Here is a 26725-nt window from a genome sequence, read left to right on the forward strand (position 1 = left end):
TCTTTTCACAGCTACAAACTTCTCTACTTTCACTTCTCTACCCAACACTCTTCTCTCTTTACCTTTCACTTCATCCCTGCTCTACCTAACTTCACTAACACCTTATTTTGAAAATTAAATTAAAAATTAAAAAAAGCAAATACATCAATGGTGCCTCAACTGTTCAATATTAAATACATAAATAGTAAATTATATTTTGAAAAATATTAATTAATTAATTAATTAATTTAAGGTTTTTTTTCCAATTCCTTTGTGAAGTCAGTTGGCAATATTTCATTTTTTTAAGCTAGAACACTCAGCAAGTGTCAATTTAGCTTGTTAGCTCATGTTAGCAGAGCAGCTTAAGTTGGCCAAAGTGATTCAACTGAGTAGAGGCTTTGTTTGTAATATGCTTTTCATTTATTTTGTTGGCTAACTGATGGGTATTAGCCAAATCCAGTATGCTAATATGGTCTTGTAGCCACTCACAGTCCCAAACCCCTTTTTTTAAAAGTTAGCAACTAACAATAGCTTGTTATCAGAACACTAAATTGACAGAACTTCAAAAAGGCTGTAGTTACAAAATGCTCTTAATTTAGTTTGCGTGCGAACAACTGAGGCTGGGTTCTTAAGCAGTACTAGCTAATCCAGTAGGCTAGAGCTCTATTAGCTTTTTATTTAGCATGCAAGGTAGCATTTCAGACCCTGTTAATTTATGTTAATAAGTGCAGAATGACACATTTTACTTTTGTTTTTACTATTATTTATCCATGTTATTGTTTTTAATGGTAATTTGTTTAATATTGAACACTTTAGGACTTCCATATAAAACTAGAGCGACTGCTTATTATTATTCAGATGAGCATTGTCAATTCCTGATTTGACTTAAATCAGAGATCATCACTAATTAAACCTCCTGCTCTTGGTGCCATTAGTACAAGTGACAACATGTTACCAAACAAACAAAAAAGGCAGATAATGATTTTGTGACTGTGTTTGTCATGATTTGGAAACTCTCTAAATATAAACTTTACAAGCAGTGACCACAACACATCTGCTCAAATACAACACAGTAATAAAACATATGTTATACCAGTTAATACAGTGAAATGAGTATTGATTTTTTTCTTTTTTTTTTTTTGTCCTTTCATGTTGTAAATAACCACCCAAAGTTGAAACTGCGAAACATAAATGAAACATGAAATACAAAATAGTTGATATCTGCTCTGCTTAACATTTAGAGAAGCACAGACAATATTTTTTTTTTTCATCCCATCGATTTGTCTCCAGTTAGTAAAACAAACTCAGGAATACGTAAAAACAACGATACATATGCATTAAATAAATTAATCAATTTAAAAACAAAACAGAAAAAACAGAGTCAAAAATACATATTTACAACCTAATAAATGAAAAAAAAACAGTCTTCTCCTTAAGGGACAACAACAACTCTTGTTTGAATTTTAATTGACTGTTAGTTTTATATGCTGAATACCTTCACAATATCTGCCTCTGCCATTTTCTCTACAGTAGCCACACCCATGTATTGGTTTTAATTAGGTATTCACCATAAATACATACAGTATATAAATATTTGTTTTCTTAACTAGGTTTATACTTTGCAGCATTTACTAAGTTGATATGTACTCGGCACATGGAAATCCAAATTCTGACATCATTTGTGACTGATATGTTGATATATTATGTGCCAGTGGCTACAGAAGAAAATGCTAAGCAATGCAAATGTCTGGTGGTGACATAGATCAGGATTTAGGAGCTACTCACTCCGGCAAATAACATGACTTAACTTGAGCTTCGACCAGGAGCATCTCGAGCGTCATTTATTTATTTAATTTTTTTTAATGTTTTTGATGTTTCCAAGTAAGGAATTGACACTCAATATAGTGACAAACTACCACACAGTTGCTAACATGAGTCAATCGTCTACTGAAAGTAAATAGAGAAAATTAAAATGCGAAAATAAAGTCACTTGGTCACATCTAAATTCACAAGTTGCTATTTATAAAAAGCACTTCAAATCAAAAAATAGAGAAAATTAAAGTAAAACTAGGACTGCAACAAACGATTATTTTTACGATTAATCGAGTGCTTGTTTGGTCCATGAAATGTCAGAAAACATTGAAAAAATTCCCAAATGAATGGACCACAAACCAAAATTTGTTGGTTTTAATGATTTCTTTGTTAAAACGAGCAAAGAAACCAGAAAATATTTACATTTAAGCAACTGAAAAAGCAGAAAGTTAGTTATAATTATAAATAAAAAAAACACTGAAATTGATTAATCGGCTATCAAAAAGTTACTGATTAATTGAAGAGTATTTGCAGCCCCAATGGAAATGCTTGCTTAAATGTGAAAATAAAAACCTGTCTTTTGGTTTGTAGATATTACACAGCTCTTGACTGGAATTCACTCAGCGGCTATTTTTGCGATCGTTTTAATAAAGACCATTACCCACAGGTCATAGCAGTTGGTACATCTGCCTCACTTTTTCCTGACAAAATGCTCTCAGTTCAGGTCCCAGTCTCTAATCCAGTGGGCTTAAAGTTAAGGAGTGCAGCTACCGCTTCACTTAGGGGTCTGGCTGTCATGTCAATAATCAGTCTGAAAACATCAGCACAAAGGTGTAGAAACTGTCGTGAGTTGGTGTTGCAGCAAAATATGCTAAGATGCTAACCTTTGCCGTGGCTAAATCCTCAAATATAAAACGGTACAAGTTCAAATTTAAGTATTTAAAGTCGTGTTTCCACCAAGTGGTACGGTTTAGTTCGGTACACAATAGTATGTATTTTTTTCCGTTTCCATTAGGAATACTACCAAAATATCTAGCCCCACTCGTGCTATTTTTTTGGCACCAATTACTTTTGGTTACCGGAGTAAAATAGTATAGTACGGTGAGGCTGGAGCTAGACTGGCTCCACCCACGAAAGTCAGCTGACTGGGTGATCGGTGAATTATCCCATTGAAGACGAGGTAAACGTAAAAAAGATCTGCTGGACTTTCGATAAAGCTGTTTGTTCTCAAATGCGTGCAAGCCTGACCCAGGGCTTTACCGTTCTGAACTGAACCAAACTGAACCGTACCATGATGGAAACACAGTATATGGGTGGGACCATTCCTTGAGCACAATGATAATGTTTGTGTGGCCTACGTGAACTTGGCATTTTATGCAAATAAACATGTTCGTCGTCTGCAAATTGCTAAACTGCGCCACACATGTTCAGGCATTAAAGGTCTATTACATGATTTAGTTGCATAAAGACTGCTTGCAAACATGAGTTGTACAGTATAGTTGGTCAAAGTTTTTTTTCTTCCAACAATGAACACTGTGTAGCTAGCATTTATTTCTTCTCCTGAAATGCCTCAAATTTCTGTGCCGCTCCACCACGCACGCACTCTAGAAATTCAGCGCCCAGAATGTCAGTATCTTAACAAAACCACCCTGTCTTTTCATGATTAAAGAGCTCTTTAGTTGATTTGTCGGGAGGATATGTTACAGTGCAGAGTTTCTCCTACAGACATAAATGCATAGGATACAAATCAGTCCAACACAACGATAAACAGCAAGCAATACAAAAAGAAAAACGGATCACAGGGACTGCGATCGAAGTAAAAGTCTTAGTCGTTGGCACTGGGTTTCAGAAAGTGAAAGGATTAATTGTTATACACTGTTGGTTAATTATTATTTTTTTATCCTATATCTATAACGGGCCAAAACAAATTCACAGACATTCTGAACACGGGAGTAAATTTAAATAAATGTAATAATAAAAGTATCAACAATCTCTTTAAAAGCGAGTTGACACGTGTGTGAGTGCGTGTGTGTGCTGGCGTCTGTTTTATTTTATTTTTTGGGGTTAACACAGAGTCTGCTAAGGCTTCATTGTGGGGAAAAGAGAGACACAGTGTTTTAAAGAGTAGTTATTAGTTTAGTTTCAACAGTCTTGCTATAGCTAATATGATGGTGCGCGGCGGGAATGGCATAGTGGGTGGATTTTGATGTGTACCTGACCTCAACACTTATTTCCCCCTTTTATTTTTTATCTATTTAAATTTCCACAAGCCTTCTTTGAAAGGAAAACCACACACTGGTTATTTTCTGTGCAACAAATGAAATGGCAATAATAATACTAAAAAAAACAAGGGTTAAAGCAACGGTAATATTTGTCTCTTACTTTGTCACGTAATGCGACACGTTCGCTCTAAATATAACACTGGATATATTCTCTCAAAATATACTTTTATATTCTCCAATGCAGTCCAACGCAGATGAATGGGTGAAACTGGACGACAGTGAAGATTAGCTGTGGAACGCAGGTATAATATATTATTTCTGCCATATTGTATTTAATATATTATATGTGTATTTACATGTATAAGCAGATTTCCACAGTCCCCTTTATTTAAAGGAAAAACACTTAGGGGGAATGAGTGTCCGTGGTATAACTGCTGTAACATTTCCAGCTTAATGTTTTCTTTAAATAACTCTTGCAATGGCTATAAGCTAAACAGCTAAAGGCAAATATTGGCTTCTATGAAAATTTACTTTAAATATCTTCCTCTAAAATACATTTGCTCCATGAACAGATATAATTATCTACGCCAGAGTAAAGGGAATGCGTATAGAACGGCTAGCCAAGACATGTATAGCAACCTTTCTTGTCAATTTTGTTCCATATACACAATATGGCAACGTGATGACGGTAATGTTTTCTAAACGATATGGGTTCGGGTTTAAAGGAAAAGCTAAACATTTGGGGAAATATGCCCCGACATGCTTGTTGTTTTTCTCATCGTTTGCTAAAGGGCAGCTAAACGCAGAGACAGGAAACAGCCTGACTCGATCAAAAGTTCTACAATTAACACAACACACCTATTATTTAATACGTACAAAAAGCAAATTATAACAAAACACAGGCTCCAGTAGCCTCCTGCTAGCTTGAGTTTAGCTGATTTGCATATTTCCCTAAATACTGAACTTTTCCTTTGTCATTTACTAACACACCTAAACAAATATGTAGCAAAATGCTAAAGTAGGTGTTAGAAATGAGTTTGAGATATTAGCTTTACTCACCTAAACCTAAAAACTTTGTGTTTGTTTTGTTTTACCTGTCTTATTATGACGTTTTAGTTTCAAAGAAAAGAAAAAAAACTGCTGAATCATGTTAGTCGTGGTTGTAAATACACATCTAAATTTGCTTACCCGTCAGCTTTTTTGTGTGACATTTTTCTTACAAGGGTAAAACTTTTGCCATTTCATTGTTGTTTTGTATCAAACGGGTGGTCGTCGCTCTCACTGTAACAGCCTCGACACACAAACGCACTCATGCTTAAACACGTCGTCACAGTGGGAACAGTGTTTACAGAGCCCACTGGCTGTGAACTGAGCATTTAAATCGTACTCACACTCTCTTTTTCTCTCAAACACAAACTGTCAAATCCATTTTCAGATTTCTTCTTCTTCTTCTATTGTCTTATTTATTTTATTTTTTTTAATCCCCATTGCGTCTTCCCGTCTTCCTTCAGCTTGGGAAGAGGCCGCATCGCTACAATCTGATTGGTTGGTCCGTAGGTAGGTGGCTACCTCCTGTGTGTTTCTGTGCTGTGGTGTGTGTGTTAGTGCAGGGAGGAGGTGTGTGTGTGTGTGTGTGTGTGTGTGTGTGTGAGAAGCGGGGGTGTAACAGGGTTGGTCAGAAAATGGTCGCTTGGTTGATCAGAGTGCCAGGAGTGAAGAAATCAAGTTGAAAAGGTCAGGACTGGGGGGCGGGTCATGACCTCACACCTTCTTAGGGGGCGGGGCCAACTTGATGATCTCATCTTCAGAGGGTTGGCGGATGATGTCTTTTTTTTTGGACAAGGAGCGTAAAGAGAAAAAAAAGGAAAAGTCATCAGAAAACGGTGCAATGATTTTTCTAATTTATACCATGTATGAAGCTAAGCACATGCATGAAACCTTGATGTAATGCAATGAATGTGATTTTAGCAACATTTCCGAAGAAAAACGTAACAATTACATGACATTAACACCATTTGAAAACATCACCGTTTCTGAAAACATCATTACAACTCATGATTATTTACTCAGGTTTCAGAAACGTCTGGAAAAAAACAAATACATAAAAGAGTTTATTATCGCACTTACTTCCCAAAGAATCTGGCTTTAAATGGGCAGTTTTCATGTACATGCAGTATTTTTCCATGTTGACTAAATACCTAGAGTTGGTTTGTATAAGTAACAATCTCACATACAGTTTTACAGTTTAGCCACTAGAGGGCAGGTGTGTACAGTACTTGAGCTGAAAGACCAGGAAGCAAATCAGAGCAACTTCTGCTGGTACACAGATTTTTTTCCATGCATTTATTTTTTGGGATATTTTATGGTCTTTTTTGCCTTTATTAGAGTGGACAGTAATGGCGCTTTTCCATTATACAGTTCTGTCTTGTTTGTTTTTGCTTTTCCATTAGTGACAGTACTTGGTGCTTTTTTTAGTACCTGCTCTGCCGAGGTTCCAAGCGAGCTAAAATGTGACGTCAATAGACTGCCAGCCACTGATTGGTCAGAGAGTGAATTAAAAAGACTTAAAACTCCTGAAAAGTCTCCAACATTTAGCAAAGGAAATGACTAAAATCTCAATATTTAGCAGAGGAGTCTGGTGTATTTAGCTGGCGATCACAACCTGTTCAGTGGTATTTCAGTTCAGTGACTCTGTCAGATGGAGTCTGGGCTCCGGTCATGCAGGAAGTACTGAATCTTTTAAATGATTCAGTTACACCGAAAACAACTGCAGGTCACTAGTTTGTGTGTTTGTGTCCCGTTTAAAACAATTTATATAACGACCCCGCACACGTTGAGGAGCTACAATGAAGTAGTGTAAAACGACGTGTCTGATACCGAAATGGGTTGAGGAGGATCAAGTAGTGCTAGAACTGTGTAATGGAAAAGTGCCATAACAGATGAAAGAGGGTAGAAACAAACCCGGGTCACTGCAATGAACCCTTTGACCCATGGGGCACCAACTCTACCAACTGATATTTTAACAACTAACCTAATGTCTACAGATGCATGTAAAGTGTGTTACCTTTGTATTTCTTGGCCGAGGGGATGCGTGTGAGTTTAGTGTCGATCTCGTCATCCTCCGAGATCTTGAGCACGGTGGTGCGGTACTCGATCACCCTCGTCAGCAGGTCCGGTCGCCGCGAGATCTCAAAGATGTGCTCGATGTATGACAGGTTATCTGCGCGGGTTACAGGGTGTTCTCATCAAGAAGGGAACTCAAACTGGAAAGTGTGACTCAAAGACGCTCCAGAACATTCATCCGTCCATTCATGCATTCTCCTACCACTTTATCCTCCACATGAGGGTTGCGGAGGGCGCTGGTGCCGATCCCAGCTGACACTGGACAGGTTGCCAGTCCATCACTGGGTCACATAGAGCAATGTTTCCCAACCCTGGTCCTCAAGGAACACTGCCTTGCATGTTTTAAATGTTGCCCTGCTCCAACACACCTGATTCAAATGGTCAGCTTGTCACCAAGCTCTGCAGAAGCCTGTTAACGAGCTGTTCATCTGAATCAGTAGTGTTGGAGCAGGGCAACATCTAAAACATGCAGGGCAGTGTTCCCTGAGGACCAGGGTTGGAAAACACTGACATAGAGACAAACAACCATTCACTCTCACACCTACAGCAAATTTTTGGGTGTCTAATTTACCCAATTCCGAAATCTGCATGTTTTTGGATAGTGGAAGGAAACTGGAGAACTGGGAGAAAACCCACGCTCACAGCCGTATCGCTAACACTGATATCAATTTGAATTGGTAATTGGTAAATTTGGGTCCCAACCCAGTCTTTTGGAATCACTGCTCCAGGAGACAACAGCAAGAAAATGTGATATGTTTGATTGCGTTTTTGAGTCTCACCGTGGGCCAACTTGTCGTTCTTCTCTAGGTAGCTGAACCACTCCTTGGACGAGGTGATGTTGTTGCTCTGGTCCTCGGGGATGTCCTCCTTGCAGGCCGACTTGAGCTGCTCCAGGTCCTCGTTGGTGATGTTTTCAGACAGGTCGCTGAGCAGAGAGCTGTACTCCGCCATGTTCTGGTAAGAAAACAGAGGAGAGAGGAGGAGGCGGTCAGATTAATGGAGGAAATCTGTGAAGTAGCGAGGGTGGTCAGAGGGAGGCAAGAGAAAATATTCAGTGTGCTGAACAGCCCACCTGTGCTTCCCACACTCTACCATGGAAAACAGCTTGGAAATCCTTACTAATGACAATAGCATACTGTCAGAGTAGGATGGAAAAGTACCAACAACACACTTAAGAACAGAATTTATCTTAAAAGTTGACTAGACAATCTATCTATTGTCAAAACTGGAATTATTCTTCAACTCAAGGATGAAACCAGTTTATAATTTCTGTGTCTTTTTCTTTAAATCTAGTGAAAAAAACAAAACACCTGTGAAATGTTCCTACTAACAGGTTCCTACAGTGCAGTCAACGCCTGATTTAACCTCATTAGCCCTCATCCATCAATTTGTACCGAAGACATAAACACTGCAGTTTATTTTCGTGCTGTAAAAAGTCACTGGAGCATTAAATATGTATTAATCCACAGCTGAAAATAGTCCGCAACACTGTTGACTCCTGTTTGAGTAACAGGAATCAATGGACTAGATGAATGAACAAAATAAAGAACAGCAATTGGGATTTTTAAACTCTATTCCCTCCACATATTAGCAAACAACTTTAAGTAACTAGCTAACTTCCTGCTACATTATCATCCTGCTTTGATTTTATATTTAAGGATAAAGCTCAGGAGCTAAGGTTTAGGTGAGGAATGGGTGACGGTTATGCTAACTAGCTAACTTCCTGGTACATTATCATCCTGCTTTGATTTTATATTGAAGGATAAAGCTCAGGAGCTAAGGTTTAGGTGAGGAATGGGTGACGGTTATGCTAACTAGCTAACTTCCTGGTACATTATCATCCTGCTTTGTCTTTATATTTAAGGGTAACGGTCAGGAGCTAAGGTTTAGATGAGGTGTCTTCTTTCAACATTTGTTTCAGTAAAGTCAAAACTTTTCCACCTTTCCTGCGTCAGTCAAGACGTAAACACGCTCCACACGCACAATACAAACACACCGCTATACTGAGAGACACGTGTAGAGCTGATTTGGGCTTAATTAGCATTGTGCAAACTCATTTGACGGTAACTTTGACAAACGTTTGTTTACATTTAAAAGACACACACTGCAGCTTTAAGCCAAATCTGGCTGCGCTGCCATGAAACACAAGCTTGTCACACTTTAATCTTTAATGTATTTATTTATTTATTTTTTGCCCCAAGAACCCCCTCCCCACCCCCACCGCTTGTCCCTGGCATCCACACTTCTGCTCGCTGCAGTGCATCATGGGTACTGGCACGGAAACCCCTCCTGTCTGCCTCTGATCCTCGCAGTCTCATCACAGATGAACAGCTCAGCGGTGAGTGGCATGACCTATATACCACAGCCTGTGCTACCCACAGCTGCCACCAGAGGGCACACTTTCACCATGGAGCTAAGCAGCAGCTATAGTATCATCTTTAGCTTGCTTTCAGGGATGTATGTGGACATTTGTATATATGTGTGTGTATATATACACGTGAAGGAGATGATGCTTTACAGCTGAGCAAATTAATATTTTTCACGCACTGATTTTAAAAATACAACATTTTAAATTGCGCGTCGATGCAGTGTAGCAGAACCGATGAGACATATAACGTGATCCTAGTCCCAGAGGCTGATTTAAGGTCGGATTTGTTTGTCTGTTCTCTAATGGCTCATGGTGGCATTTAGTTTTTTTTTCTGATCCACAGTGTGAGCCTCAGGGCCGGATCACAACAGTGACGGGGCTCTTTTACTGTGTGTTTGGTTTGTTCTTGTACATGCGACCTCTTCAGGACCCTTTTTTTCTGGCTTAAACTCTGACTCTGTCAAGACCAGTCGTCCTCCTGGAGACCAAAACCTGGTCATAATAAGGCAGAAACATCATCTGGTGAAGTTTAGGACTAAGGTTTGAATATAGTTTGTCCAAATGAATGGAAGTCAGTGCAGAGTCCTTAAAAGTATAGCTGCACAAACCTGTGTGTGTGTGTGTTTGTGTGTTAATTCAGTCTTAAATGTCACATTCATCTCCTCTAACCAGAGCGACTTGCTCAATCAACACAAAGCGCTGCGTGGGAGAGAGAGAGCGGTGATATTAACCTGAACTCAGTGGATACAACTGTGTGTGTGTGTGTGTCGTCTTGTATTTGTTACCTCTTTAGGACCTTTTTCTCTGGCATAAACACTGACCTTGGCAGGACGAGCATAGGTCCTCATGTCGACCAAAACGTGGTCGTAAAACTGGTTAAAGGTTTGAATTTCAGTTTTGTTTAGTTTGGCCAAATGAATGGAAGTCAATGAGTCCTAATAAACTGCATAAACATTTGTTTGTGTGTGTGTGTGTGGGTCCACACTCGACCCAGGTCGCCCCTGCCTGCTCTCTGTTTTGCACCACAATGGACCGGCACTGCTTTTGTGTAATTCTAGTGTTGAAAGGAGAGGAATAACCCCCCCCCAGAAAAACTACAACAATGAATGTAGTCGCTTCATTTTAGTTTGACTCTCCCACAACCTTCCCCTGTCACTGCCACCATAACCTCCATTAAATCACATCTAAACATACAATTTATGAACCACCGCAATTATAAAAGCAATGCTTTTTATAAAACATGTCATTACGACTGAGCAGAGAAAATGACTTTTTAAACCACTTGTTAAAGAAGTGAATATTATTAAAGAAAATACACTGTCATCGTTTTTTTTATGAAAATATTTTTAATATTTTAACGGGGAAGCTGGAAGAAGAAATACAACAAAAATTGAAATTTAAAAAAAAAAATTAAACTGAGCAATACTTGAATATTTGTTTCTGTTTTGTTTGGCATAGTTGTAATTAGTTAACTAATATATTAGTGGAAAATAATGTCAGGACTGGGCTTCCATACATAACATTTCACTACTATTTTTCAACCTTTGTTAAACTTTTTTAATTGTTTTTTTGTGTGTGTGTGAATTTAACCTTTAGTTTTACCAGGCAACACATTAAGAACAAGTTCTTATTTACAATGTTGACCTGCCAGAAAGCTCTTCTAAAGGTGAGGGAAGAGGGAGACGCAAACTTCAAACACCTTAAAACAGTAACACACATGTAAAATTGTGGTAAAACATTTACAAGTGTCATTGTGAACTGCCTTTCGGCGACATTTAAAAGCAGAGACGGAGATAAAAGCGTCCACTTTCAGTCTGTTTTTGCAATACGTTCCGGTCATTTGATGCAGCGAATGAAAAGGACAATTGTCCAAAGCAAGGCTTTTATTTTGCACATGTGCAGTGTGATAACAGTAGTCGTCGTGCGTTATACTTGGCTGCTGATATTGGACACAGGAACTGCCTAAGATATCGAGGTGACTGTCCCGGGAGAGTTTTATAGACGAGTGTCAACTCAAGTGTCCAATATATTAATAATTGAAATCTAACTATGATCTCCTTTACTGACAAAATGTGAAATAATTACAGAAACTGCATGTTATTTTTACATTTTTGTAAGACTTTGTTCCGCAACGTCCGAACTGAGAGACATGTGCATATTTAGTTTTATCTAAAACCCCCCCTCAAAAAACTATAGTCATGCTCTGAGTAAAAAAAAACAAAAACGGAGGCAGTGAAATCCCCTCGAATGAAAGGCTGCACCCCCCCTGCAGGTCTCTCTGGGACGAGCCTGACACTGCTGCCATACATAGAGACCCACTGTGCTTCACATTCTCATGGACACAAACATGCTTTTGTCTGTTTGCGTGTGTGTGTGTGTGTGTGTGTGTCTTAAAATGTGAGAAAGAGACAGACTGGTCACTGAAATTAGAATTACAAAGCATTATTCAGCTATAAGTTCAAATGTGGTATAGGCACATGTCTTCAGTTTTAAGCTAGGCAGCTAAATGTGTGATTCAAAATGAGAGTTACATGAATTTGTTCATGTGGCGATAAAAGCCTTAAGAGGCGCGCGTTTTACTCTTGCAAAAGCAGATGTTAGCGCTCGCTTTGAAATCTATCGTCCTTCACAGTTTGCTCTTGCAGTTTTGGGAAGAATGAAACACTTTTGTGAAAACTGTGATGTTTACAGTTTCAAGTTCATTTTGGGAATTATTCCTAAAATTATACATGAGGAGAGTTGGAGAAAGTGACAGAAATCACTCCTATTAAGTTATGGCCAGTGGCTATCTTATCTTAGCTTGGATTAGCAACCACATTTTGCACATATTGTAAAATTTAGAGTTCATGATTTTGGAAGAATTGTACTTTATATTGTATACAATGACCAACATAACCTCTATTAAGATATGGCCAGTAGCTTAGCTTAACATTATTTTGCACATATTGTAAAATTCTGAGTCCAATTTAAGTTGATCTTAATCTAACTTAGCAACAAGGAGTTTGCACTGTAAAGTATCATTACAGTTCAATTACTCTTTAAGTTTTACACATTGACAGTTTGATATAAATCAACATTATCCCTACTAAGCTATGACCTGTAGTTAGCTTATCTTATCTTTGCTAAGTGACCAGATTTTGCACATATGGAAAAAATTTTGTGTCAAATATTTTTCACTTTACTTTTGGGAATTACATTAAGCTATGGCGAGTAGCTAACTTAGCTTATCTTGGTTAAGTGACAACATTTTGCACATATTACAAAATTGTAATATTTAACAGTAATTTACCTTGTTTTTTGGGAATTACATAAGCTATGACCAGTAGCTATCTTAACTTATTGACAAGAATTTGCACAAACTGTTAAAATATACAGTTAAAGATTCCTAAAGAATTACACTTTAAATTGTACACAATGGCAGCGAGATAAAAATAAACATTACCCATACTAAGCTATGGCCAGTAGCTAACTTGGCTTAATCTAGCTTAGCAACAACATTTGCACATATTGTAAAGTTTATATTCCGATATTTTACAGCAGAATTTCACAATCTTTGGAGAATTACATTGAGCAATAGGCCAGTAGTTAGTTAAGCTTAATCTAGCTAGCGACAAGGTTTTGCACAAAAAAAAAAGAATAACACTTTAAAGTATACACAGTTACAGTTAAATAAAATCAACATTACTCCTACTAAGCTATGGTCAGTAGCTAGCTTCGCTTAACTTGGCGTAGCGACATCATTTTGCACATATTGTCCAATATTTTACGGTAGTGGTTCATGATTTTTGGGGGAGTTACATTAAGCTATGGCCAAGTTAATTTTTTTCAGTACTAGTTCACAATGTTTGGGAGGGAATTACATTGAGCTATGGCTAGCTCATTTACCTTAACCTAGCATAAAGACAGTAAATAGATGGCAGTCAGCCTGTTTTGTGCAGCATTTTTAATATATCCTTTAATGAAAGAATGTAGACATCTACATTCTGACTTTTTCACAGAATTCTGACTGTTTTTGCAATAGTTTTTTTCCACATGTGGCCCTAATCCTCTCTTTTACTTTTAAATTCAACTGATACTCAACCTGCTGGAGTGCACACACTCACACATGTAACACAACCACCAAAACTCCATTCACCCTCCACACCAATGACGTTGCCATGGAAACCAGACCTGGCTTTGCCTTTAGGCCTGGAGACTGTTACCTAGCGACAGGGTAGAAACCAGCCCTTCCTCCCCTCCGTATCTCACCTCGTGTACTAAAGCCCCCCCCAACCCTTTCACGATTAAAGGTTGATTGACACAAAATTCGAACAATCTCTGTGAAGTCATGTCTTCCATTTTCACACATTTTAAACACACACACACACACAGACACAGACAACAGAGAGACAGCATGAAGTTCCACATGAGTTCATTATGAACATTGTGACAGTCATATGATCAAAGGAGATGTTTACGCGCACGGCGAACTCCACAGTGTTTAGTGTCGACGGCACAAACAGAGACACTCTTTTCTCCCCTTCAGTCGCACACAAACACGCAGCGCTGGCCAACTGTGCTGGACCTCAGTGCCCAGAGAAGCCTTTACATTTTACCATGGCAACAAAACCACAGGGAGATCAGCTCAGAGTTAAAGACTCTGCTGCACTGTTTCCTACAGAACATCTCCAAACTCCAGCAAATCTGTTTTTTAGTTTTTTGTGTTTTTTTTTGCTATATCACACAGTTTTTTCATTTCTTGTTATTGCTCCTGGCCTTCATATCTCTCTCTCCCGATCACTCAGTTGACAGCACACACACAATAATGAGCAGAGCTTCACTCACCCAATATATGAAAGCATATTTTCTTCTTCGTGGTGATGGCAGCAGTAAATGGATGGCTGGATTTGTAACACCTACTTCTATCTAATCTCAGAAATCAGACAACAAAGAGCTCCCATAAACATATTTACATTTGGACAGAACAAGGCTAGTTTTTCCTTCCCTGTTTTCACTCTTTAAGGTTAAGCTAAGCTAGTCATGAAACTGTTTGTGTAAAGAACAACCAATCAAGCACACAACCGGACATAACTTACTCCATAGTATTTTAAATTTATTGATGTAGTACTTTCATAGTACCAGTAGTAGTAAAAGCAGCAGCAGTAGTTAATCTGAACAATAACGTACACCCATGAAAACGTAGCTAAGATGACTGGTAGGGCTCATTCTTTCAGCATCCCCACCTCCTGGATACAGAAGTACCGGTTCAGGCATTGTTAAGTCACTGGAACCATTTTGAAAGTACTGATTTAGCATCAGAAACCAGTCGTCAAACTGTTCATGTAAAAACCAACCAGCCATTTAAAACTTAGACCATAACTAAGCTGACTGGTTGTGTCATTCTCTAGGGTTAGGGTAAAGGTACCATTTCAGGCACCATTTAAGCACTGGCCCTGTTATCATTTAGTAGTAATTGTAGTAATTGTTGTTGTCATATTATTGGAAAAATCCAATCTTTAACCAACACTTTTTAGGCTGTTGATGTAGCATTAGTATCATGAAAAAACAAACGTCATCCAACGGTCGTCGACCATCCGTCCATTCAAAAATGAGATCATAACTAAGTTGACAGGTCACGTTTTTCTCCAGCATCACCCTACACACACAAAAAAGTACCAGTTCAGGCACCAGTTAAGCATTGGTACCGTTTTAAAAATACTGGTTTAGAAGTATTTTGGTATTAGTAGTAATATGTCAACCAACCAACCAACCAACCAACCAATGAACAGTCCATCCACTTAAAGTAGAACTATGCCAAATTTTTACCCTAATTTAACAGCTTCATAGTCATTGCGATGGGTAAATGTCCTGTTGTGGGGAGATTGGGGGCTGTCTCCACTGCCCTCTGCTGTCTGTTAGCAGGAAAAACCAGCTACGCAAGATCAGAGTCCTCAGGAGGTCTCGTGAGAAACACAAATTGCTTTACAGCACGGAAACAGTATAGTTTTATTTATTTTTTTAAAGACGTTAAAGACGAAACTGTAGGGGGAGCTCCTTAGAGAAAAATGGGATCATTGCTTATATGAATGGACAGGTCACTCTCCAGTATCTATCATTTTTCACCTGACTGAAGAAGCAAACGTCCCATCGTTCAGGCTCCTCTTTGTGTCTGGTTCGCTCTTAAACCAGACGCCATCACTCATGAACCTGACAAAGTGACTGCAAACACGGAAGTCTATGGAGGCCAGACTTTAGCGCGTGTAATGCACTGAAGTGACTGATACTGCACATCTCCTCTGGCTCATTATTCTTCTTCTTCTTCTCCTCTGCTGTTCCTCACTCAGCGAGGCGGATCGTACAAGCAGTTGGTGTCTATCTCCTTCATTAAATCTCTCATTAAATGCACCCTGACCTTTCAGAACCTCCCTCTCCTCTCCACGGTGTATTTTTGTGTTAAACTCAGATGGACTGAGAGGCAGCGAGTAGGAGTCCCCGCCCACTCGCCAGCTTCTAAATCTCACCTCGACTTTGCAAAAAGAAAAGAAAATCTGTTTGGCTCTTGGTATCTGTTCTAAAACAGCTTTTGCTCTTGTCCCAAAGATGAAAAAAAATCAACTAGAAATTATATAATGACCCAGTAATAGCACTTTTAGCGTGTGATCATCCAATGCTCTGAACATTGCTCTGATATCTTTCAATCTAAGAGCAGCAAACGTCCTCTTGACCTCTCTCTAATGCACTTCTAGCACTAATCGACTCTACTCGGTTTGGTATGAGCCACTTTTCGTTTACCATGATCAAGACGTCATGACACAGCTGCATGAAACTGCCGTGACGCCGTTTTACACACAGATTTGTTCACAGAATCGTTCAGTACTTTCTGCATGACTTAAATCGGCTCCTCTGCATAGAGAATATAGAGATTTTCCCTTGCTAAATGTTGGAGATAAATGTGAGTTTTCAAGTTTTTTTTTGTCTTTTTAACTGATCTACAGTTCATCATTGTTTGGTCTGGTTCTTGCGCCATACTTTGCGTTGATGACTCTTCCATTGACGACACTCTCTGACCAATCAGTGGCCGGCAGTCTGTTGACGTCACATTTTAGCATCGGCTCAGCTTGGCTCAGAACCTTGCCAGAGCAGGTACTAAAAAAAAGCTCCGGGTACTATCGCTGATAGAAAAGCAAAAAAAAAAGAAGTGTATAATGGTAAAGCCCCATAAGTATAAACAATATCTTCACTCTTGCAGGAGCAACGGTAGAGGCAGAAGCAAACAGGCATCCAATCATTTTTCAGGGGGATGAGTACACATGCTACATGCTAACAAGTGAACCATTTAGCACAGTTCATCTGCGAGCTGTTACCTCTGAAGCCCAGCAGTGTTTTAACTGAGATAACAATTACCTGAAGTGAGGAGATGCCTTTCTATCATCGTGAATTGTTGTTTAACAACAGACGCGCAGGGAAAATTGCAGAGACTACATTAACACACTTGACTTTGCACACAGGCAGTTAGCACGTAGCAGTGATGATGCCTCTTGTCGGGGGGAATCCACCTCCATTAGCCGTGTCACCTCTAAACGAAAGGAATGCTTTGAATTTACTGTCTCCTGTCAACACAGTGTGAAGTCATCATGAACTCCAGTTGCCCACTCGAGTTAATAAATACATGGAATGCACACAGTCTGAGGCCACATCCACATCACTGCTGCTTCAGTGTTCATGTGAAAACATTTTAGCCCTGCCACCGCTGCTGCAGCTCACCAAACTGCCTCTTTGAAGGTTCCTAGTCCAGCAGCAAACCCCCGAAAAAGATGCCCCGTGCTGACAGCGACATGTGTTGGCTTTACTCATCATTGCTACACCGCAGTATCAGGCTGAGTCCCAGAAGTACCTAGTGCCGTTAGCAGGCAGCTGTGCCTCTGTTTTTCATTTTTATTGGGGTTGTTTGGTGCAATTGGAGTTTTAAATCTCTGCCTGTGCTTATTATCGTTCCTGTTCAGTCTCTGGCAGCTTATCAGCGGCTGCAAATCTTCCGTTATTGAGCAAACCACACATTTAAAAGCACGCTGGGCTGGTTACTTCAGACACCACGGTGAAATTGGTTTGTATTGCTTCAATAATTTTTTGTATCTGGATTCCTGAAATTTCCATAACTTGTCTTTGTGAGGTCTTGATATAGCTGCAGAACACGATTTGCTTGTGATGCAGCTTCCAGCCCACAACCTGTTGACATACTGTAAATCAGAGGCCCTGATGTAAGCTTGACCTTGGCGCTCCTTCAGAGGAAACTAACTCAGGTCTTGGCCATGTTCCATTTGGCTTAGTGGTATTCAGCTTGCTATGTTGCAGAAAGGCCAGGAGAAACCAGTTTACATGGAAACTGTAGGTGTGATGTTGAATCACAATACGGCAATTATAAGACCGAAGCAGGTGGTTGAAATGGGTCACTGATTTAAAAACCATTTAGCTCAAACATAAAATGGGTTTTCTCCGGGTTCTCCCGCTTCCTACCACAGTCCAAAAACATGCAATATGGGGATTAGGTAAATTGGACACTAAATTGGCCATAGGTGTGAATGTGTGAATGGTTATTTGTCTCTATACGTGGCCCTGCGATGGACTGGCGAACTGTCCAGGGTGTAACCACGCCTATCGCCCTGTCAGCTGAGATTGGCACAGCACCCCCCTGCAACCTTCTGGTGGAGGATAAAGTGGTAGATAATGGATGGATGGATAAACTGACTGTTTTGGTTTGGTGTGCACCAAAAAGTCTCAAAAATTCAGTTCATGGTTTATGAATCTTGTGGTCAAAAGAGACAACGTAGAAGACCGGGTAACTATAGAAAGTTGCTTGAGGTCACGTGAGGAAGTCCATCAGAGAAATCATCACTATCACTGGGATGGTTGGTGTTGGGGAGTTTGTGCGTGAGGAGTCTGTGATGAGTTGGGTTGAAGGAAATTGATTTGAATATACTTGGCCAAGGAGAACATTTGTAATATCCTTTAACATATTTCAGGAGGAAATCAGCTCTCGGCTCCACCACCATCTACATTTTGGTTTATACCACGCTCTAATTGGTTACTTACTGCCAAGGAACGAATACTCTACACCACTTCCTGAGTCCACAGCTCAGATAATTGACTTTAACTCAGAGCAGGTATTTAAATTTTGCTGACACAATTTCCCAAAATATGAAACGTTCCCGTAATGGACGTATTATGATTTATTCATGTCACTGACGAGCGATCGGTTCAGTTCTCGCGGCGAAGCATAGAGTGAGAGGTTTTTCTGCAAGCAGATGTTCCATTTAGCAAAATCAGACTTTAAACAGGGATGACATTTATGTTGATTGAACATTTTTCGCGGCTAAGATGCTAGAGCTGCCATCTGTTCCACTCGAACAGTCGCGTAGAATTAAAAGACAATCTCGCCATCAAAAGGCCACACGTGATGCGCCGAGGTTGTGCCATCTGCCCTCACTCTGAATCCGCGTCATTTTCAACTGTACGTTCTCACCCCTGCCATCACTCCTACTCTTCATTCGTCCTCCTTTCAGCCTCCCTGCACACAGAAAGCGTTGTAGTTTACTCGGCACAGGAGCATCTTGTTGCCAGGAAACATTAAAATTGATTTCCAACCATCAATCTCATTTTGATTTGCCACCATTGCCAAAAAAAGAACAAAACACCTCGTGTAACACCAGCTCCTTTCTCCTCAAAGTTGTCTCCTGAAAACAACTAAACTCATTTCCTAAACCAAACTAGAATCACTTATTAACTTATTTACTAGTGATAGCTTTACCTGTCAATAAACCTGATTCTCACTCTGGTCTAACATGTTAACTCGCAGTGGGACAGGATTAAACGTTTATTTTGACCAGTGGGATTGAGATTATATATGTCTGCTTTCATTGTGACATCTCGAAGAGGCACAATAGCTTGGAGGCTTTAGCCACCACTGTCACTTTTGTTTTGTATTGCATATTGGAACTTTAACGATCTCATAACCGTCATGGTAATCAGGCCGTTTGGATTTATTTTGATTTGGTGGCTGTGCTTCTGCCCCTTTTTCCAAGATAACTTCAATTAAATAACTTCTTGAATTACGGTAACGAGAAGCTGACGTCACAAACATGTGACGCGCCAGTGAATCTTGCCTGTGATTGGACAGTCGTTCAACAGAAGTTCTGCAATGGTCTATTTCTCTGCTCTCCGGTAGTTTTTTAAATATCACAAACGGTTACGGTAATGAGAAATACGCATGTTAAATCCTGTCCGCGACAACCGTAGGGTTAAACACGTGAAGTATGTGAGCATAGAAATACAATTTTCTTCCTTCTGCTCTGCTCTTCCTCTCTGAGAATCGTCTGTCCTGCTTGTTTTGGTCTGGGGGAGATTCCCTGCCCACGATGACGGGATTAACCCTGGGTCCATCACCCTTCACATTCACGCCACATGCCTGGACAGAGAGAGAGTCCCTGTCGATGTGCTCAGGATTATAGGATGAGAAGGAGGGGAAAACAGTATAATAGAAGAATAGACGACAACAAAAAGACAGAGGAAAAAGCAGGGGGTTTGATGGTTTTCCTCACAGACGGCCTCCTGTCCAACGAGGCAGCGAGTTCTGCCAACATTTATCTGTTCAGAAGCCCAGAGTGGGAGAGAGGGGAGGAAGGAGAGAGACGGAGGGAAGGAGGAGGAAGAGCTAATCTGGGGAGAAGCAGTGGAGAATATAGGCCACTGGCCCATTTTTCATTGAGGAGTAAAGAAGATTTGCTGCCGTGTGTAAAAATAGTCGCTTTTAATTCAAACTTTTTTGTCTCCTGAAACATTTTTTTCCCCGCTCCCGTTTGATTCGTCTCCCTTTGTACATTCTCTTGAAGCCGGTTTCCAAATTTAGCGCCTTCCCTTTAACAACCGTCTGCAAGTATTCAAATAAATGAAAGACCCTTTGTCAAGTGAAAACTTTGATTTTCGCCATTAAAGGTTGTTGTCAGGAGAAATCTCACCTTTTGTTTGTTTTGTTTTTAAAATTAACTCAGTGTCAGCAACTGTGGAGGAGGAAAAACTAAGAGAGATATCTAAAATTTAGCAACAGTATAAGAGAATTAACAAAGACATGGGGACCATGTCGATCAGTGAAGTATTTATTGAAAATTTGGATTTTAGGGTATCAAAAATATGAGAGCTCAACGTTAAGCATTGAATTCCTTTCAGAAAAATTGATCGATGCTAATGAAAATTACGCTCAAATTCAGTTTTTAAGCACAATAAAGGAAATTCTGTAAATGTAATCTAACGTATTCATCAAATAAATGATTTTCCACTAAATCAAACTGATTTGTCAAGCAAACCAAACAAACTGCAGTTCAATGCTTAGCATGATTCAAAGCTTTGTGCTTCTTCACCAAAGCCCATATAGAAAATCAGTGATTTAACATCCCAGAAAACAGGCGTTTGTGCTCTACTGCTGCCTCCATTAGTAAGTTCAAAATGTGCTCATTTGTGATTTTTGGTGTTTAAAATCCTTTGTTCTGTGTTACCTTATTGACACAGTCTTGCCAAAACGACGGCTGTAGAGCGGGAGCTTCTGTTTCCCTGTGAGCTAAAAATGCTGATTTTCTCAATGGAGTTTGGTGAGTGGTTTAAAAACTTGAGTTTCCAGACAGAAAAGTCAATCTAACATATTCCTAAAATATCATAGATTTAATTTAATGTCTTGAATCATGTTAATTTATGTGCCCAAATACATTTTTTTTGTATTGTCAAATACAGTGAGTGTTGATGAGTTTACATTCACTGTATGTCGGCATTCGCCTCCCTCTGATTTTTCCTCTAAGCTACAGAAGAACAACGTCGATGTGAGGAGTCTGTGTAGGCTGAGGCAACAATCAATCCTCCCGAGTGACACACAAACACAAAACCACACTATACACACACTCTCACACTCTGTGGGCTCCATGTGGATGTGTCCTGAATACTAATACACGTTATTTTTTGGCACGAGCTCGCGTAGAAGCAGAGGGTAAAGGTTACAGAAAGACAGAAAGAAACTCCACTGAGGACTTTTTTTTTTTTTTTAAAGAAAGTGGAATTAATACAAACTCAGAAGTGAACGAGAAAGAGTCCAACATTTAGCTGTGATACATTAGCAATGGCAAGCTAGTCTGAAAGTATCTTCTATCTGGCATTCATTGCAAACACATATAAATTACAATTATATTCATGCCACTGATCCAGTGGACCCTAAATGAAGCATAACTTAGCATTTTTAAGAGCATTGTTTTTGGTTTTATAGCCTAGCCTAGCCGCTTTGATTCACGCTGCTTGTGTTGTTTCCACAGTTGAAAGCAGAAGATACTCAATTTTACTCAGTTGCTGAACATGCACTAGTTGCCGTCTTGGGTTGGCTAACTTGGAGGAAAACAAAACAGAAACAAAAGCACTGCTTATGGTGCTAATGCTAATGTTGCTTCCCTTTTCTAGTGACTGTAAACAGGCAATTGTTCCCTAATACTGTACATGCATCATAATCAACTAGCGTACAGCCTACACTAAAATATTGTGACCTAAGCATTGCAAAAACAACTATGCTAAATGTAGATTTGCTCTGTCATGCTCATTTTGTTTGGCCAAGAAATTAGCTTCAGTTAGATCATTTAAGTTTTTGAAACTGTTTTGCACTGCAAGGTTTGTTCACTGACATGCAGGTTTTAATCAAATCTGTATCTTTATTGTATCTTAAGGGTGCTAACACTTTCTGTCTTGAATGTGTAAATTGGCAGCCTGTTTGCTAACATGCACTGTAGCAGCTAGCTTATACAACAAAATGCTTGAATTGTTTTTGAAAACATTTTGAACTGTGAGGGCTACGCACTGAATCTTTAATAAAAAAAAATTTTTCTTCAAGGCGCTAATGTTGCTTTCTGTCTTGAAAATGTAAATTGGCAGTCGTTTGCTAACATGTGCAATCAACTCTTTAGAGAGCGCTGCCTAAATTACAATATTGTGATATCAACATATCGCAAAAGACACAACAGTACAAAGACTGCTTAAACTGCGCTAAATGTAGATAGCTTCGTCTTGATCGCTTTTTAAAATGTATTATTATTTTGCTAAGAACTTACCATTAAGGCAGACACTTGTCTTTGAAACCATCTTAATTTAGTCTCACCATGAGGTTTGTGCACAAAAACTCGGGTTCCAACAAAACCTATATCTTTATTATTGATATTTTTCCACATTTTAATGATACCAATGCTAATGTTGCTTCCTGTCTAGTGAATCTGCACATTGACAATATTTTTATGTACTGGCTCAGGCACGGTTGTCCCAGAAGTATCAATTCAGCTCAAGTACTGAGGAAAAGAAACAACAAAAAATACCCACATTTTGGTCTTGTTTGGCTTAGTTTAAAGAGAATGGAGATATTTCGAGGAGCTGCAGTGAGTGTATTGTGTGCTGTGGAGACCTGTGAGGATGTGACTGACAAGATGAGGCTTTACTTCCTGCTGTCGCCATGGACACACTTCCTGGCCCTGGTTATAGGGCAGCGGAAAAAACAGCCGCCGCCAAGAGAGAGACAGAGGGAGTAGGAACAGAGGGTTGGGAAAGGCTGGGGGAAAAAAAAAATCAGCAGCTGGACTCGGATTTGAAACTGGACCTAATCCTTTCTGCATTGTTTGAGACAGTATTACGCCCTTCCTCTGTGGCTCTCAGCCCTCAGGCTTTGGCTTTATTTAAGAGACGTTTTGCAGAAAGAAACGCTTTTCCGTTATGAATGTCTAGCACGGCTCGGCTCATTATTTTTGCTTTACCATTAGTGATAGTACCTGGTGCTTTTTTTAAGTACCTTCACTGGCGAGGTTCCAAGCCGAGGTGAGCCGATGCTAGACTCATAAAATGTGACGTCAACAGACTGCCGGCCACTGATTGGTTTGAGATTTTCGTCACTGGAAGATTCATGAGCGCGACGTCCAGCACAAGAATCAAACCCAACAGTAGATCAGTTAAAAACACTTAAAAATCCCGAAAACATGCGTTAATCTCCAACATTTAACAAGGAAATGTCTAAAATCTCAATATTTAACAGAGGAGGTGTGTTTACGTGAGTGAATAATAATCAAAATAAATCATTAGCATTTCAATATTGACAATATCTCCTTATATAGAGTTTTATATTACGGACTGAGGCTCACCTGTAGCACCTCCATGGCCCACGGCTGGGCCCGGACCACAGTTTGGGAACCACTCACAATAATTCAAGTATGCAATAATTAAAGTATAACGTTACTCTGCTCGGACTCATTAAAGGTCCAAATACTTCATTTTTGGGTTGCCAACAAACCAAAACATACAATCATAAGCTACAGTGGAATGTGATGGTAAATACACCATTCATGCAATAACACGCATGAATGGCTGCATGAATATGAACAGCTGCGTGTACCACACACACACACACAATCGGATGAGCGTGTGAGTGAATGTGAGCGAGAGACATGGGAAACAATGAGGAGAGAGAGAGTGTGTGTGTGTGTGTGTCGGTCGCTCCATCATCCGCTGGCGTTTCACTGGAGCTGCTTTTCTGCTTAATCTCAATTCTAAATGGCAAACGGTTCATCGTGGCCGCAGGAGACGAGCAGATGGTTGAGAGCGAGAGAGAGACAGCGGGAGAGACGTCAATTTGATTTTCAAAATATTTCTTTTTTGATTTTTCCGTCAAGTTACGTGACCTGAATGTTGCAAGTGAAGTAAAGTTGGAAAGATATTCACATATTCGAACGTCCGCCATTATGACGTTTGAGACATAGCAACGTAGGCAACGAGCGGCGACCTCGTTTTCATCAAAAAGTCGCCTACAATGTGCGACGCCCCAAAAAAAACTTTAAAAAAAACATTTAATGACTTAACACAAACTTTCTGTGAACTTTCCTGCATAAAGATTTGCAGACAGCTTTATTGCTCCTCCCCCACCACAAGTCACTCGCATTAGATGGAGAAATCAAAACTGGGAACAAATCAAAAAAAATAAAAACAAAGTGTTCTAAGGAGCTGCGGAAAACACGACTGCAAACATACAAATGGGCGTAATGAAGTAAGGGTTTAAGGGACCAAAAGACGTGATTTTAAAAAGCCTCAGAATGTTGTGCACTGTGACGTCTGGTGAGCGGCGGCAGCAGCAGATATGAAAAATCATGGAAATGTATGTGTGTCGTCGATGATTCATTAGCCTTTGAGTGTTTTTTTTACTAAAGATAAAAATATCTTTGTGCCTCTGGGAGGAGAGGAGATGTGTGTGTGTGTGTGTGTTCTGATTAAAATCTATCTTTGTAAGGACATTTCACCACTAAAGGGCCTTTTCAGGGTTAATATTTGGTTTTAGGGTTAGATGTAGGTTTAGGTTAAGGGTAAGGATGTAGTTAATGCATAATGTCATTAATAAGAACGCTCAAAAACTTAAATATCGCAATAAAAAACTGGTAATGGAAACGCCCAATTCTCGAAATAACCTCTCAAATATCACTAAATGTTTTTTAAGCTCTGATGAGGTGTTTTTTCCACACGTGACGATTTAATAGTTTAGCACCAAAGTGTAATGGAATGTACTTTTGTTCCAAAACCATGGAAACGCAAAATGCTTTTGTGCGTCTTCCCCGATTTTGCGTCGGCCGCCTCTCTTGCGCTGTCATTCATTTTCTTGTGAAAGATGTGTGAAAACGTGTAATATGTAAAGCAGCTCATCAAGACTAGAAAAGCTCTATATAAATACAGACCATAATACCAACTCTTCTTCTTCTTCTTCTGATTTTATTTGGTAGTCACATTACAACAACACTGCACACGGGGGTTACAGCGCCACTTACAGTCCTGGCATATGTACTACACTGTTTTTGAGTTCTGACGCCGTCTTTTTTCGGGGGAACGCTTGAAAGCGGTGCCATATCCGCGTAGACGCGTTCTTGCATGCGTGACCACGTTTGTAGTCAAACTTCCAGGCTTCCATGTCTTTCCAAAAACACATTAAGGTTAGCATATAAAAGAAGATGAAGCAACTTCAAAAGCTGAAAAACAACAACCCATCTATGGTTTATGATTTTATGCCGACTGACCTTTCTGACCTGCCGTGGCAGTGAATGAATGAATTCACTGAGCGTCATTGCCTGTAATTGCACTCATTTCTGATCTATTCAGTTCTCTGCGGCCTGTGGGAAAATTACAGAGCAGTAACGCTTTTTAACAACAAAGTCTGAAACGAGCAGCTGAGCCGAGAACAAACAGCCTCAGATTAGAGCTTTTTTAATTTTTATTATTATTATTTTTTTTACAATGCTGGCGTACAACTGATTATTTAGATCTGGTGTTTTATGTGTGCGGGAATAATAACCATGTCATTTTGTGATAATGACTGGTTTTGTTCCTTTTTAAAAGTCGTGACATGAGCCACACAGAGGCCATGAACGTGAGCCGGCATGTGACCGCGGATGAAAGACGAGTCTCGGAGACACAAAATGTCCTCATTTATCCATTTTTCTGGACTGCGTGCGTCTTTCATTGACCGGTCCATGACGTGTGAGCGGTCGCTGACATTTGATCAACACAGCAACGCAAAGTATTCACTGAATCATTGACGATTAACACCTCTAATAACAGTGAAAAGTTTAAGTTCAATTTTAAAACCTTGAAGTGTAACTAAACCAGAAAACCCCCAAAAATTCAGCAAAACTTTTGCGACCCACGCACACATTCGCGTTTTAGAAAAACGTTAAAATTTAGAAACTATTAGATAGAAAAATTAGATTATTCCCCCCCCAATTTTGCAAATTTAGGATTTCTTTTTATATCCTTTATATGAGGCCCACTTGCAATACCTCCAAGGCCCACTAGTTGGCCGTGGGAAACACTGCCCTAAACTACTTTTTCCAAGTAAAAAAAACAGTGTAAAGAGGCAAGTTTAATGAAGGACATGGACGCAAGTGTCCACTTTGTGATGTTTGTAGTGCAGCCACACTATTCCTTTAATTAACTGATTTCAGATGTGTTGTTCCTCTAGGTGTCGTTGACAGGAAGAGGACATTTGACATGTGACGTCAGACAAAAAACACACCTTGTCTCGTTTTCTCACCTTCCCTCAAACACCCCGTTCTTCACCAAACCGTCTCGTGGCTTCACTTCCTAATCTAATCTCACACGTTCAGTTTCTATTTCTAAACTCGCGTCTTCGTCTCCTTCCAGTCTG

The 26725-nt window shown here is 39.6% G+C and overlaps 2 protein-coding genes across 2 annotated transcripts in view; one reads left to right on the forward strand and one right to left on the reverse strand.

Annotated features, from left to right (window-relative positions):
* Positions 1-4051: 4051 nt before the first annotated feature.
* LOC122765894 (astrocytic phosphoprotein PEA-15) overlaps positions 4052-26725 on the reverse strand; it is a 39044-nt gene continuing 16370 nt past the window's right edge. The window contains exons 2-4 of the mRNA XM_044020364.1: positions 7916-8090; positions 7078-7233; positions 4052-5839 (exon numbers count right to left, since the gene is read on the reverse strand). Of these exons, the coding sequence (XP_043876299.1) occupies positions 5775-5839; positions 7078-7233; positions 7916-8087 (393 nt within the window). The 5' untranslated portion in view covers positions 8088-8090 and the 3' untranslated portion in view covers positions 4052-5774. The remainder of the gene's footprint in view (positions 5840-7077; positions 7234-7915; positions 8091-26725) is intronic.
* casq1b (calsequestrin 1b) overlaps positions 8043-26725 on the forward strand; it is an 87361-nt gene continuing 68678 nt past the window's right edge. Inside the window, exons 1-2 of the mRNA XM_044020360.1 lie at positions 8043-8093; positions 9338-9474. The gene's annotated coding sequence lies outside the window, so the exon portion shown is untranslated. The remainder of the gene's footprint in view (positions 8094-9337; positions 9475-26725) is intronic.

Source organism: Solea senegalensis, linkage group LG3, assembly GCF_019176455.1.
Source record: "Solea senegalensis isolate Sse05_10M linkage group LG3, IFAPA_SoseM_1, whole genome shotgun sequence".
In the NCBI taxonomy this organism is placed as follows: domain Eukaryota; kingdom Metazoa; phylum Chordata; class Actinopteri; order Pleuronectiformes; family Soleidae; genus Solea; species Solea senegalensis.